We start from the raw sequence: 14,816 nt of genomic DNA, 5'->3' as shown, positions 1-14,816 counted from the left end.
GGTGTTTGGTTTTTTTTGGTTTTTTTTTTTTTTTTTTTTTTTTGAGGGGAAAGAGGTGGTGGTGGTTTGGTGTCCTTCTCTGTACTCTTATTGATCACAAAACGAGGGACATACATTGGACATATGCATTGAACTATTTAAAGGATATTTTTTTCGCTCTCTGCATTGATGAGAAAGCCTCAGAAAATGTAGATGAAGATAGCACATTGAAGAAAAAAAGTCTTGCTGGATTTTGGATTTTAAGCTAATCCATAAGAACTGTATTGTTACGTAGAAAGTATGGTAACATTATAATGGGCACATTCATACTGTTCAGACACTTGTTCAAAGGTCTTTTTTCTATTTTCAGGTGGATTGCTTGCAGCCGCTTAATTTGTTGTACTTATGTACTGATTCCCTTTTTTCCTCTTTAGGTAAAAGTATGGATGAAATTAAGAAGCTGCTGCTGTTGGTTCTAGGTTGTGCTGTGCAGGTAACATTCATTAAGGGCTTGGAGAATAAGATATTTTGGAATCTGCATTTTTTTTCTGGACTGAGAAAATCCACACCAAAGATCAGTGCTGTGTGAACAGATCTCCAGCTCGAGGCAGCTTGTGAGCTGAAATTGTGTGAAGACACAATAGGTGAATGAAAGAAACGCAGGGGAAAGGAAGCACACTTTGTAAAGGTTCCACTAGCCTCAATTTGTTGCCAGTGCTTAATCAGCAACAAGATATTTACTCTTGTAACTAAGTAGTCCTCTTTGATAACAAAGTGGGTAGAGGTAAGCTTTGAGCAATGTTCTTGATATCAACCAATGTTTTTGGTTTATTTTCTTACTGTTGTAAAATATGGAGTGGAACAGTGCATGTTAACGCCAAGTAAATAGATAAGCTCACAGTCTTAAGCACTTGTTTAATGGATCCTGATTTTATTTGCATAATCTTCCGATTGTATTTTCTACATGTGATATTCAAAATGAATAGATACTTTGTATATTCATGTGGGGATTTTTACGCGGCATTTGTTAAAATAAATAGACAGGCAATGTATATGGGAAACTCCCCACAAATGCAGGACAGTTACCAGATAAAGAAATCAGTGTTCTGCCCACCAAACCTCTGTGTCGGTAAACAATAGACGCGTTGCGGGCTAGCCTTTGCTGATAATTGACCTTGTTTGTAGGTCTGTCTAGTGGTTTTGTCATGCCTTAGGACACTTACCCTGCTCAGCTATGTCAAGTCGATTATGTCAGGGTAAAGCTGTGTACATATGACTGCTCTGAACTATCTCAGTGTTGGGCTGCAGCACAGAGAATAAAGGTCTGGTTTGGCAAGCTGCTGTGCATCCTCAGTTCCTGTTTACGGGTCTGAGGTTCCTCTCAATGAAAGGAATGGTTGGGACTTGGAACCAGGCCCTGAAAGGACACTGTAAACAAGTTTAAAAAAACTTCTAAGTAACGCCTAACTTCTCCACCAAGTGAGGTTTTTATGAGAAGATAGTAATGTTGTTAATGTACTATCACAGATACACAGATAGCAGATGTCTGTCTCTTTTTAAAGCCTTAAGTAAAAGATTTACTACAATCTGTTTCTCTGAAATGTCTATCCAGAATGTTTTCCAAACCCATTTATCTAAAGCACATACTGCTTTAGTCCAGCAAGCCACATTATGCATTGATGTGAATAATGTCTAACATGATGCATCTCTTTCAATTGCCAAAAACCAGCAAAAGGCAAACAGCAAAGCAGACAGGTTAAATGATGCAATGCAAATGTAGGTTTATGTTTGTGCTGCTCCATTAATGAAGCTGTGCTGATTTCCTCCAGCCGTTGCCCCACCTCTTGATCTCAGTGCATGTTGAACTTGTTTTTAAAGAGCAAAACCAGCCATTTAGCTTCATCTTAATTGTACTGACTGTAAAAAGTTTAAATAATTTTATGTGTAGTTTGGGTCAAGCTCCATATGGAGCAATGAAACATTAGACCATCTAGTGTGACGAAGTGTAGATCATGGAACATTTGTTGTTAGCAATGTGGGGATTTTTATTTTATTGTTTTGTTGTTTTTTTTTGAAAAATGATGTAGTAAGTTTTAGGATATATAGCACTGTTTCAGAATGTGTTTTCTTTTGTCAGTGTGAAAGAAAAGAAGAGTTTATTGAAAGAATAAAGCAACTGGATATTGAAACCCAGGCTGCCATTGTGTCACACATTCAGGAGGTGAGACTCTCAGTATTGTCTATTCTGACTTTTTATCTCTCCCTTCCTTGACTTGTCAGGGTTTTGTTTGCTATGACATATTAATGCTTGTAATTTCATAATGGATTAATAAATTTCACCAAAAAAAGAGAAAAGGTTGAATATGTTACTGCAGTCAAATTATAACATGAAAATGATAGGTGCTGGGAACATTACTTTCCTCAGCGGTCTTTTAAAGAGATTCAGTGGTAAATGTCTTGCTTGCCAGTTACAGGCTATGTAGGAGGAATCATTGTAAGGATGCTTTGTGAGATTTCCAAAAAGCATGTATGGCTTAGGAGCTGCTGTGCCCCTTGAAGCAGTGGTGTAGGCACTTAGACCCAAGTCGTCCTGTGTTAGCTGAGACACAAGCTCCCCAGTGGCTTTCTTTGGACAGTGGCCTTCAGGATCAGATGGTCTTGAAAAGTGTACTCTGCAGCTAGAATTGGACATATACTCTACTTTTAAGGAGAAATTTGATCCAGTGACAAGTATACTTGGACTTCCAAGATTTCTGTAGAAGAAAGAAATACAGGTAAGCGTTAGGAGCTGGCTTGCTTTGAGGACCCAAAGGAGAGCCATGTGGGAATGGCCCCTGCTGAGTGCCCCCTCACCGGCCGTGGGAATGGGCTGCAGCCAGGTGTCAGTGTGTGCATGTGTAGAAAGCCCAGTATGTCTGGATTTGAAGAATAAATAGTGAGAGTCTCAGATGGGATTTATTTTTCTTAACACTTAAAAAAACTAGTTTTGCTTAAAAAAAAAAAAATTAACTAAGCACATGGTTATTACAAAAGCAGGAACAGTCTTTAACACTGAGCTTGAGAGACTTGCCTGACATTTCTGCTAAATGATTCAGAGGAAATCAGTTAGGGTAAGATTGCAGTTGAAAGGTACACTGCTAGCAGCAACCAGAGACATTTCTGCTAAAGGCAGTTCCTCCCCAGTGTATCAGCTGCAAATTCATTGAAAGGAGGGCTGCTTCTCAGTGAGACACCAGCCAAACTGCTCAGTGTGGGATCAGTCCCTTCACGTCCCTGTAGTGACCACCTCAGTGCCTGCAGTAGGACAGATGCATGCTTCTAATATGCAAGCACATGTGCTATTGATCATAAAATGTATCTAATCACTTTTAAAAAGCAACATTAATAATTATTAAAAAAAAATCTAAATACCAGAAATTGCTGGGTCGTGTTATAGTTAAGGTAGTTGCATTTGTCATTTACAACCTGGTTTAGGTGAAATATTCCGTGTTTTTTAATTGGTCAGTAGAAGAACCTTGGAAATGCAGCACATACACCAAACAAATTCACAAATCGAGCAGTGGAAAGACTTTTATTTTTTGTTCCTAGGTGACTCACAACCAAGAGAATGTCTTCGACTTACAGTGGCTGGAGCTCCCAGATATGGCCCCAGAGGAACTGGAGTCTCTCTCCAGGAATATGGTTTTCCACCTCAAGAGGCTCATTGATGAGAGAGATGAATGCACAGAAGTACAATGACTTATTTTTCCCATATAGAGCTCATGTGAATCAGCAGATGCAGTCTCTCTTCCGTGTCTTGTGTCTTGTTTGTGCACTGGATTTCTATTTCTTCTGCACCTTTCTGCTACACCTCTGAAAATCTGTAGGAAGATTTTGACTTCTCCATTGATTCTTACGTAAACACTAAGGTGTGGTGAAATGATTGGTAAACAGGAGTGGTCTCTCCACTTCATGGAGATATCTGAAGTTGTGACTTCGTATTGACACTTTTTTCTCTGCATATCTGCTCAGCCATCTACTTTTGAGTGACTGCTTGCCTGTCTCTCCACTGGTATCTACCACGATGGGATCCAGTGACTTCTGGATTTTGGTTTTTGGAGTGAAGATGGCTCTGCGTGTTGCAGACTAATCAATTCCTTTATTTTCAGGTCTCCCCTTTTTTAACCTCTAAATTTTCTGTCCTGCTTTTAACTGTGATTGCATTAGTTAAAACTCTTAGCTGTTACAGGTTTATATGAATTCTCCAAGTGAAATAGACTTTTTATTTTGAGCATTGGAAAGGGAATGTTTTAGTGGTCTAAGCACAGTGAAAATTCCTTTCCTCCTCTGTGCAATCCTCCCTCCTGGCTGTCACTTGAATTCTGTATAATGCCAGAGTAATTTGTGCATTTATTAATAATTTTTAGATACATGAAAAAATGAGGTATAATTATACTGCTTATCTATTGACACTGCATATGTCTCTGTATTTCCAGGTCATTGTAGATCTCACTCAAGAGAGAGATTATCTGCAGTCTCAGCAACCACTGAGTCCTCTGAAAGCACCAAATCCAGACCCTTCACCAAACCCAGTCAGCCCTCTATCTAATGAAGACAAGCAGCACCTTGCAGTTGAGCTGGCAGACACAAAGGCTAAATTGAGAAGAATCCGACAGGAGCTGTGAGTCACCATGATTTGTGCTTCTAGACAGACTTGTGTATTAAGTCTTGTGCATCCTGAAGATGCAGGTGCCTCTCAGCTTCAGTACACTGGCACCCATGGAAGCTTTTAGCATCATGTCCTTCCATTTTTTTTTATTCAGAGCAGTAGGAAACTAGTATGGGTGTTCTACCTTTCTTCTTTTTTAACTGGTTATTAACTACAAAGGGATGGCTACTTCTGTTTTTCTTTTTGTGTCTCATCTCTCTCTTCACTTCTCCAAAACGCCAGCTGCCAGCTTCACTGTTTAATTACTAGTGGGACCAGTGAAGCTAACTACAGCAGTAGTACCAGTGAAATTTAAACAGAAGTACTTAGTATAAAAACAAAGTTGCAAACTCAAATCCATGATATGTTTATGGTATCGTGAGAAAAGAACTCTTTTCTATCATGAAACTGTTGTGACAAAGAGTCTCCATGTTCAGTATACGCTAAGAGTTTTCTGTCTTTCTTTCCAGATACCTAGCAGTGTCTGTATAATCAATATTGTTTCAGGAAAACAAAAAAGTCTTACTAGTTTTTCTAATCGTTTCCAGGGAAGAGAAGTCTGAGCAGCTTGTAGATTCTAAACACGAAGTTGAGCAGCTCACCCTAGAGTTGCAGAAAATAAAACAAGAGGTAAGATGGTCTCGTTTGACAGTCTTCCTTATTTAAAAAGGCCTCTTTCAGTGTGAGGCTTAAAAATACTACTATGTCTATTTTTTAATGAAAAAAAGTTACTCCAGCAAGCTGTTCAATGGTTATCGCTATGGCATAGCAATGCTATGCTTTCCACTTAACTGGTGAGAGCAACTTCATCTGCAAATAGCCTAGTACTGCCTGAAGCTTATGCAGCATCAGGCTGAAGAACCTGTCTCACAGGGAATTTGCTGGCTAGCAGAATTCTCTTACTCTTGAACCAGGAGAATGCTATTTGCGTATGCTTAAAATAAGTAATTAAATAAATAAAGTTTAAAGAACATGCTTTGAAGTATTAACTAAGATTTTTCTCCCTGCTTATTCCTAATTTCTCACAGAATATCCACCTGGCCTCAGATGCTCGCTCTGCCCGAGCATACAGAGATGAGCTTGACTCTCTGAGAGAGAGGGCAAACCGTGTGGAGAGGCTTGAGATGGAACTTGTTCGGTGCAAAGAGAAACTTCATGATGTGGATTTTTACAAAGCTCGCATGGAGGCAAGTGAAAATTGGGAGAAGGATTTGCTGAGTAATCCTTAGTGTTTGGCTTTTGTTATGCTACCAGTTCATGTGTCATTTATCATTCATCTGACTGTAGGAAAACATCAGAGCAAGTGGTAATTTCATAATATATGCCATAGTTATTGACTTAGCAACATTAAAACTTTCTTCAGAAGAAGGGCTTGGTGCACACAAAAGCAAATACCCATTACTTTTAATAAACTCTGCTTAGTTCAACATTTTGTGGCTAAGCAGGACTAACCTTTTCTTGAATGCTTTTTCTAGAGAATCCAGACCTTTAGTCTGGCCTTGAAAATTTACTCTTAGGTAGAATGCTTGTGTTCCAGAGTTATTCCTTTGACAAACGTTTTAAATGTGATGTATACATTAGCTAAATGAATGTCTGGGTGTTTTTCCTTAGGGGATTGTAGCACATGCAGCTGTTGTTGAAATGGCTGGGTGTTTTTAAGCACGACCTCAGATGACAAATTCTAGCCACCTCTTATTGCAACTGTTGCTTGTAGTAGAAAGAAGAGACAAGATGGATTTTCCATAGTGCACCAAGTAGGGTATGTCAATGAGGAATGTATAGCTTTTTTCCAGTAGTGATGCTAGTTACTCAGCTGAGTCACTTGCAGCTCTGCCCATCCTGTAATTATTAATTAAGTTAAAAGGACTTTGGAGAACATCTAGACAAACTCTTTGCTCACAGCATGGCTGGCCTTAAATTTAGGTCAGACTGCTCTTATTTTCTGTCCTTGCAATTCTTCAAGCCATTCTCACCTGACTCTTAATGATCCACCTACATAACACTCCAGCTGAAGTCAAATAAATATTCAGACTTGCTCAATGCATTGGAGGTTCAGTAACTGACAACCTCACTATAATTAGATAAAATCCCAGGTCTGAGACAGAAGAGTGATGTTGAAACTTGCATTTACCAGGCCTCTGGCTGAGAACACAGACGTTATTTCTGCTCTATAAACTCTACTTCGTAGGAGATTTTTTTTCCTCTCTTTAACCTAAGGGACCAGCTAGCTGCTGCTTCTTTTGAATAGGTTCACTAAAATGGATGGTTATTAAATGTAGTAATAGACTACAAAAGCCTGTCTTCCCTCTTAGTAATTCTCCGTTTAGTTCAGGAAGCATGAAGCTCTGGCTCTCTCTGTTTTTCTCCCTCAAGCTGGCAAATCAGTCGTGCATTAACCTGGCACACTAGCTATCAGCGTGCCATCCTGGCATTTCCCTTTTGGCTGTGCACTGGGGTCACTTAGCTTCTCCCTGCTGCTGAGATAATTTAGCTAGAGCTAGGACAAGAGTTTTTTAATCTTGTCTTCATCTGAGATCCAAGGGAGTAGCTATTTCTGTTCTGGAGTTCTCAGCCTCCTTGCTTGTCCTAGAGCCAGCAGCTTTCTACTCTGCTGCCCGCATGCTAATCTTGCTTACCATAGCATTCAGTAAAGAGACCTCCACTTAAGTTTCAAATTTATTCCAAGTTTTCTCACTCCCTCTTCCACCGTGTCAGTTTTTGGTGAACTCTCCAAGGATGCCTTCCTGATACACAGTAGTGGAACAAAGAATATTTTCCATTGATATGGCACTTTTCTAATTCCAGACCATAGTGAGACTTCTCTCAGAAGTTGTCGCTGCTGTTGGGGCTGAGCTCTTCTAGTATGCAGCAGGATTGTACAGCTGTCTGCCGGCAGCTCTGTGGTCTAGAATAGCCAGAGAGTTCCACATTCTTACCACTCCCTCTTCCATCATTGACCAAGTCTTGGCACAGCCAGGGACTGCCAGTGTTGAGCAGAGGCAGCGTCAGGCAAACTCCACTGGTTTGATGCTGATACAATCAGAGGATTGTACAGGGCACCATTCTCTCTTTTTTATAGTCATGGAATAGCACAAAGTTGGATGCTGGTGAAGTAGCCAGTATCCAACTTTTCATGGTTCTCAGTTTTCTGTCTTGTCTGTCTTAAGTCCTCTGCCCCTTCCAAAAGAAAGGTTGTTTGCTAGAGTCAGTTCAGTGTCTGCTCAGAGTCCTCCTACTCCCTCAAAAACTCTTTGGCTTACAATTCCGAGTTGTAAAATTTGTGCAGGGATGAAACATAGTAGATTTTTACCACTTAACAGTACACTGCTGATTCACCTTATGCTGTTTATTGATTGTGGCTGACTTTCTAGGCATTAAATCTTTAAGGCCTGAACAAATCTAGGTCTATAAAGTATAGCATAAACCACTTTCCTATGGTAATGTGATTCCTTAAGCCTCATAGGGTCTTGACAGCGTTGTTAATAAGCAGTGCCAAATTGCTGAGGGAGAAGAAAAAGTGGGTTTACCTTTGTGCATAAATGCAGAAAGCTATTAAATGAGCATTTAGAAATATTTTCCGTCTTGTGGTTCACATATACATTTGGTGATTTGAGCAAAAAATATGGAACGTGCTCCATGTATGATACTGTGACAGGCTTTAGGAATTTCAGGGAAGCTTACAAGTAGTTTCTGAAAGCACATAACGCAGATCAGCAGTGGCAGCAGGAGAGATTGAAGGACCTGTTGCAGGAGTGCAAAAGGAGCAAGTCGTTCTCTGTGAATGTAACACATGTAGACATATGTGTTGTATGTGTTGTTTTCTCTTTCTGTATGTCTTGACAAAGTTGTTAACAAATAACGTTTTAATTTGACCATCATTCAAGGAACATGGAGATGAATGTACTCTGGAGACCTTCCTGCTGGGGTGGCTTGATGAGGCCGTAGCTGTGACTGTGGGGGACCAGGCTTAATGCAGGGCTTCCTCCATAGAGCTGCTTCTCTCTGATGTAAATCTTCCCATTGAACCTTTTTCTGCTCCAGGAGATCAGATTATTTTCTGAGGCCAGGGAGTTTGCCTTGCCCGTTCTTCCTCCCTCTCACTGCAATCACATTTCCATGCAGGATGATGGGAGGAATTTCTGCAAATGTTCAAAAAAGCAAAAGCATCTCTTTTATGTTTTCACATAACTGCTTGGGGCAATGTTTGTTTGTCGCAAGATATTTACTGTGTCTTGGCTCAGTAAGGGGCAGCTTCTGAACTGCCAGAAGGGAGGCCTTTGAACTCCATTTAATAACTAGGTCTGGATATGTGTGCAAATTCTGTCGCTTCAGATTTAAACAATCTGATTGCTACTTTAGTTTCTGAAATGTTTTCCAGTACCAACACAACCCAATTGTGCAACCACTTACCCACAGAGTTAACTGTAACGACATGTGTACACAATGCTCAATCTTTAAGCTGTTTCAAGGCACAGTGATACAGAATCAAACCACAATAGGTGATTTATTTTAGAAATTACAAAACCAAAATTGTTTATATTGGATATTTAACTATCACAATCTAAGTGATATTAAACAAAGGAGGTTTTTTAATCCCCTGCCTCATAAATTCAATGTATTTAAAAAAAAAAATCCATGGCCAACTATTTGTGCTGTCAATTTAAAAATAAATTCATAGTTACAAAATAATTTTGGTGGGTATGTTAATTAAAGAAAAAAATAAACCTTAATTCCAGTGGAAGGACCACCACCTCTTGATTGTCTAACAAGTGTGATTTGTAGTTGAACACATTTTTAGGTCAGCTGTTTTATCCCAGTAGCTTCTGGAAACATGTTAGTGCTGAAATATTTTAGGACATTTTACCTTCCAGGCCTTGCGATGTAACTCCACAAAGCTCCCATGCAGTAATTGTTTAGAATGTATGAACTTCTCAATATTAAGACAACCTCAGGTCACAGGTACACTGGTGAGCAATGTTGACCTCACCGTAGCAGGCATTTCCACCAGGTTATTGTACGGTTTCATCAGAACTGCTTTGAACGGACATGTCTGCCCCTCCTGGGCGCTCAGTGGCAAGTGCTTCAGTGTTCCATGCGTTGCAGCTCCCAGTGTTGTGTGGTTTGTACCTGAGCCTGCATATGAGTATGTACTTGGCACATAGCTTGACTCTTCACGAGACGCTAAAATAACTGGTTCCTGCTTGGTAGGCAGTTTTCAGGGTGGTTCTAAGGCCATGTTTTTGAGGTCAGACACTACCTTACTTCTTGGGACTGTGCTCTAGATTGAGTGTGATAATCTAGCAAAGCTCTTGTCATGTTGCTGTTTCATTACAGCTGTTCTGGCAGCTTACATGACACTCAGCATGTTTTGTGTCATGTACTTCCTCTGGTCTGTCGTCGGTTCAGTGTCAGCCTTTGTAGCTTGACTGCTCTGAAGTGACCCTGTTAGGTCAGACTTGGCCCAAATGCTGGTTCTATCAAAATAGTGTTTCAGTACTATTATTCTAGTTACTTGCATACTCAGACATTATAGTTGTAGTAGTTGAACCAGTTCACAAGCATGTGACATACCTACCCTTTTAATGCTACTGCAGTATGGAAATCTTTCTTCTTGTATTTTGCACATTGGACTTATCTTGAAAGGCCTTTTCCAACCTAAAAAATTGTATGATTCTAAGTTGCTTACCCACTGAGAGATCAAGGCCAATATTGTACTCCATAAGGCAAACTTCCCGTATTACAGTCCCTGCAGTCAAGAGGCAGCAAACAAACAACTAAGACAACTTGCTGTGTAGGGGCAATAAGTCGTGTTCCCCTGTACTAGCAAAAGGCAAGAGGGAGTGGCTGTCATCAGACACTCTTAACTTGTGCTTTACAGCTTTTTGCTTTTCCCTTTTTTTTTAAGTAACCAAGCCATATAAAGCTCGTTAAGGCTGATTGTACCTCCAAAAATGAGAAGGTGGTTGCTGATTAAACAGTGAAACTGATTTGCTCACATCTGCTGTCTTTCAAGAATCTGCTTGGTTTGGATGTTTGTGGTCTGAGAGAGCAGACATGAGCATCGATGTCAGCAGAGACTTCACATTTTGAAGACAGTTGTTGTCAAGGAATAAACTTGTCAAACCACAAGCATTTCATCTTGCCTGTATGCACATTTTCTGGTTTTGCATATTTCATTAGAGCAGGGAAAGGAATGAGGAGAGGAGGGGGGAAAGGAATGGGGAGAGGAGGGAGGAAAGCAAAGAAAGACAAAAGGAAATTTCCTTAGAAATTTCCTATAATTATTTAATCTTTTAAATACTGTTATGTTGCTGTCATAGAAAATTCTGTCTCTGACTCAAGACTCATCTGAGGATCAACAAGAGTAAAAGCTAACAGTGAGGTATTATAACTTGAAACAAGACATAATTTAATAAATGTGTTTAAAACATGACCAAGAATACATGACCAGATTTTATGCTTTGGACTTGTCGTGTTTCTGGAGATAAGATACTTCCATGTGCAGAGCTTCATTTGTTGCTTTGCAAGGAACGTTCAGAGTTCAGGATGATTAACTTGTTTCTAATGCTGTGGTTACAGTAGATTAATACGTTAAAAACTTTTACTCAGGAAAACAGATCCAAAAGTGACATGGCTTGTGCAGTTAATGCTAGTGTGTTTATTGGGGTTGGGGCAGGGTGTGTTAAGTGATCGGTATAAAACGAACTACTTTTGTCAGAGTGAATTACAATTCTGTTCATGAGAGAGAAACTTTATTAAACAGACATCTGCATGTAAGTGTTCTGAAAGAGGGATATGGACATAGTGTGTATTGATAGATAGTGCTTCCCGATGTCTTTTCAATACACTATAACATCCCTCAAAAGTAAATAATCTGTTTTGAAACTGGAAACTGGAGTCTAGAGTGAGTTGACTAAAGAAATGGCGTTCTAACAGTGGAAGTGGAATTGAACAGTTACTCTTCTGAGTCTTGAGTCTCTTTGGTGCACCTCTTCATCCAGCCTCATATATGGAGCAAAAGAACTCACATTAAACTTCTAAAATTCAGGAAAGAGCAATAAGAAATATTAGAGTTACTTGCATTAATAACTCCCAGATAATTTAGTGTAGTATCATCTTCCGTTAAAATACCAGGTTAAAGTGATATTATGAAACAGAAACATGATAAATTTATTTCATGTGTTTTGCAGTGTTGGTTTATGAAAGTCAGTTAGTCTTTGAAAAGTCAGTTTATGTAAAGAGTTTAACATGGTTACTTCTTCTTCCTAGGAGTTAAGAGAGGACAACATCATATTAATTGAAACAAAGGCCATGCTAGAAGAACAGCTAACAATGGCGAGAGCTCGTGGTGATAAACTGCATGAATTAGAGAAGGAAAATTTGCAGCTGAAATCTAAACTTCATGATGTAGAGCTGGTATGCCCTGTCTTTGTCTTTTTCATTATGCTAATTTTTTAGCTTCTATTTTTGTGCTGGGTCACAGATTCATGTCACAGAAACTAGTGGAGACAGGCAAATAAATCAAAATCCTTTTAAAGAGGTCTTCAGTATGAATTTTGTGTACATGAATTTTTGAAATGTTATGATGTTAACAGTGTAAATATTGACAGTGCTGCCTTGTGTGATTAATTTTATGCAAGGAAGTATATCGCAACTTTAAAATACAGATTGCTTTCATACATATTGATAGTAGAAAACTCTTAGATACAGGAAGATGAAATCTGTTTTAGTAAATGATCTTTCTTAATGGAAACAAACACCACAGCCATTATAGTGACTTTAAGAATTCATTACTGCTGTAAAAGTCACAAAATTCGAAAATTTATTTTTGTGCAAATCAAAGATGTGACTTATTGCTTCTTAGATAAGGAGGTGTAAGAATTGGCAGATTATTGTCAACAAACAAAAAGAAACATTGGATTTATAATCCCACTAGAAATAATAAACACTCTTACATCTTTTGTATTTTACTTAACTATCCTCCTCTTATCCCAGTGTGTTTTGAACTCTTATGGGTTTAACTGTGTAGGGGTGTAACCGTATGGGGCTTCCAACAGGGTCTGTTGGAAGCAAAGACGTGGAGGGTGCTGGGTGGAGTTACGTTTAATGATGGATTCAGGGCATTATAAGGGTCATGTCATGTTCCAGCTTTTCCAAAGTGGCTGGTGATTTTGAATGATGCTTTTCTGGGCGACTTGATGAATTTTTGAGTAATACTTTCTGAAAATTTGAGACCCTATTGAGGCATCGCTTCAGCTCCCACAAACACAAATGGCCAAAACAGTCACAAGAAGCAATAGTAGATTCGTTCTCCAGATCCGATTTCTGCATATTTTTAAATCCAAATTATGAGGCAGATGTTACTTGCCAATCCAAATGACTGGGTCCAGATTTGCCATGATAAGTTCAAGAAGCTAGGTGGAATTCAAGGTTATATCTGCAGAATCTCCAGTGGGTCAGTGAATGATGCTACATGTTTTTGAAGAGCTTAGCTCCGGAGGCAGCTTAAATCCAGCCTGCCTTACTCGCCTGGGCTTGTACTGGCCCAGTACATTCTCACTCCAGTCACCATGATACACTCCCAAGTGTATCGTGGACCTGAGTCTGCTCTGAACAGGGCCAGCTGGGTGTCCCTGCACTGCATTCTGAGGCAACTGTTGTAGCCCACAGCAAGCATTTAATGCTATACATGTGTTTATATATAAAAGCACACAGTCTTTTAAGGAGGTTCTTCTACCCTCAACATGCATCGTGCTTGTAGCAATTCAACTGCCAGAACCATCTTACAGATGAGCTGAATATTCATTTTCCTTCATGTGTGTTTTGCACAGGACCGGGACACGGACAAGAAGAGGATTGAAGAGCTGCTGGAGGAGAACATGGTCTTGGAGATTGCACAGAAACAGAGCATGAACGAATCTGCACACCTGGGCTGGGAACTGGAACAACTGTCTAAAAGCACAGATCTTGCAGATAGTGAGTAGCTGTTGTTGTGTTCGTGGTCTCTTTCAGGCTAGACAGGTTGGTTGGCTGAGACAGGAACACAAGTTGAGTTCAAGCTTGCGAGAACTGCCCTCACGCAGCCTCTTGACTTTAAACTTAGATTTTTGGGACTTCTGAAATGTGTTATTTCTAGTTGCTTTCACTTTCTTTCAAAAGCATTAAAAGGTTCTCTTTTTTTTTTTGTCCATCTCTGAGAGAGTGACTTCTAAGTAAAATGATAAAAATTTTAAAAAAGAAACTTTGTAAATGACGCAGCAGAAATGTCACAGTGGACACTGGATATTTCTACTGAATGGCTGGGAGGAGTCTGTGATCTTTAGTATTCTTTAGTACAATTAGTACAGACAATTAGCTGGTCTTTAAGTCCCAGGAAGTAGTGTATGCTGAAGTCATTTATTTTTACTAGATACAGAAAAATGTGTACAGTTAAAATAACTGACTGATTATTTTTTCTAAATGGTTGGTTTGATTTCCGTAACTATCACAAACATAACTAATGCTTCTTCGCTAGTCAGGTTTTAACATTGGTTTCTGTGTCTAATATTCATTCTGTCTATAATACCAGCCTAAATAACATTGCTAAACGGAACTTGAGAAATAGAAGCTGTTTTGTGCAGTTCAGTGTGCAGTGTTTATTGATTGCTCACTTGATTCTGCTAGAACTTGCAGGTTTGGCTTTGTGTACTGGGAACAGTTTAACTTGAAGACAAAGGAGTAAATTAGAGCAAGCAGATGTTGAGTTCTGCATAAAGCTGAAATAGCTTTGTTTTGTAGAATAACTGAATGTGTGCCTGACACTAATTCTCAAGTCTACTGGCTGTCTAGGATCTGAGTTCTCCTTACTAAGATTGATGGCTAATCTTACTTTTGATTAATAATCTTGCAAAGCAGGTTTACCTTGGCCTGAGAAATGAGTAGGACTCTATTCCTCCTTAAGTGTAATTAAGAATATTGTTATCTGTTATTTGTTCATTTCTGTTAAACATAACTTCCAAAATTTGCTCAACAGAGTGGTTTTGAAAAAAATGAAATTTTAAAATTATATTCCCTCACTGCACTGGTGCCTAGTATGTCTGCACTGGAACTCCAAAACCTCTCTGATTAACCAAAGGAGAAGGAGTAAGAGGAGCTGACAACATCAGTAATC

General features: G+C 39.3%; 1 protein-coding gene across 1 annotated transcript in view; it reads left to right on the top strand.

The window, feature by feature from the left end:
- The window catches only part of CCDC88C (coiled-coil domain containing 88C), a gene marked incomplete at its 5' end in the record, with an annotated part of 90,871 nt that overhangs the window by 43,019 nt on the left and 33,036 nt on the right, over nucleotides 1-14,816 (top strand). The window contains 8 exons of the mRNA XM_009877970.1: nucleotides 414-472; nucleotides 2,117-2,200; nucleotides 3,568-3,708; nucleotides 4,455-4,639; nucleotides 5,215-5,296; nucleotides 5,695-5,853; nucleotides 11,936-12,082; nucleotides 13,498-13,642. Of these exons, the coding sequence (XP_009876272.1) occupies nucleotides 414-472; nucleotides 2,117-2,200; nucleotides 3,568-3,708; nucleotides 4,455-4,639; nucleotides 5,215-5,296; nucleotides 5,695-5,853; nucleotides 11,936-12,082; nucleotides 13,498-13,642 (1,002 nt within the window). The remainder of the gene's footprint in view (nucleotides 1-413; nucleotides 473-2,116; nucleotides 2,201-3,567; nucleotides 3,709-4,454; nucleotides 4,640-5,214; nucleotides 5,297-5,694; nucleotides 5,854-11,935; nucleotides 12,083-13,497; nucleotides 13,643-14,816) is intronic.

The sequence above is a fragment of the Apaloderma vittatum genome, unplaced genomic scaffold, assembly GCF_000703405.1.
Source record: "Apaloderma vittatum isolate BGI_N311 unplaced genomic scaffold, ASM70340v1 scaffold3671, whole genome shotgun sequence".
NCBI classification, from domain to species: Eukaryota; Metazoa; Chordata; class Aves; order Trogoniformes; family Trogonidae; genus Apaloderma; species Apaloderma vittatum.
The sequence above is the reverse complement of the archived record's forward strand: the minus strand, read 5'-3'. Positions and strand labels throughout refer to the sequence as shown.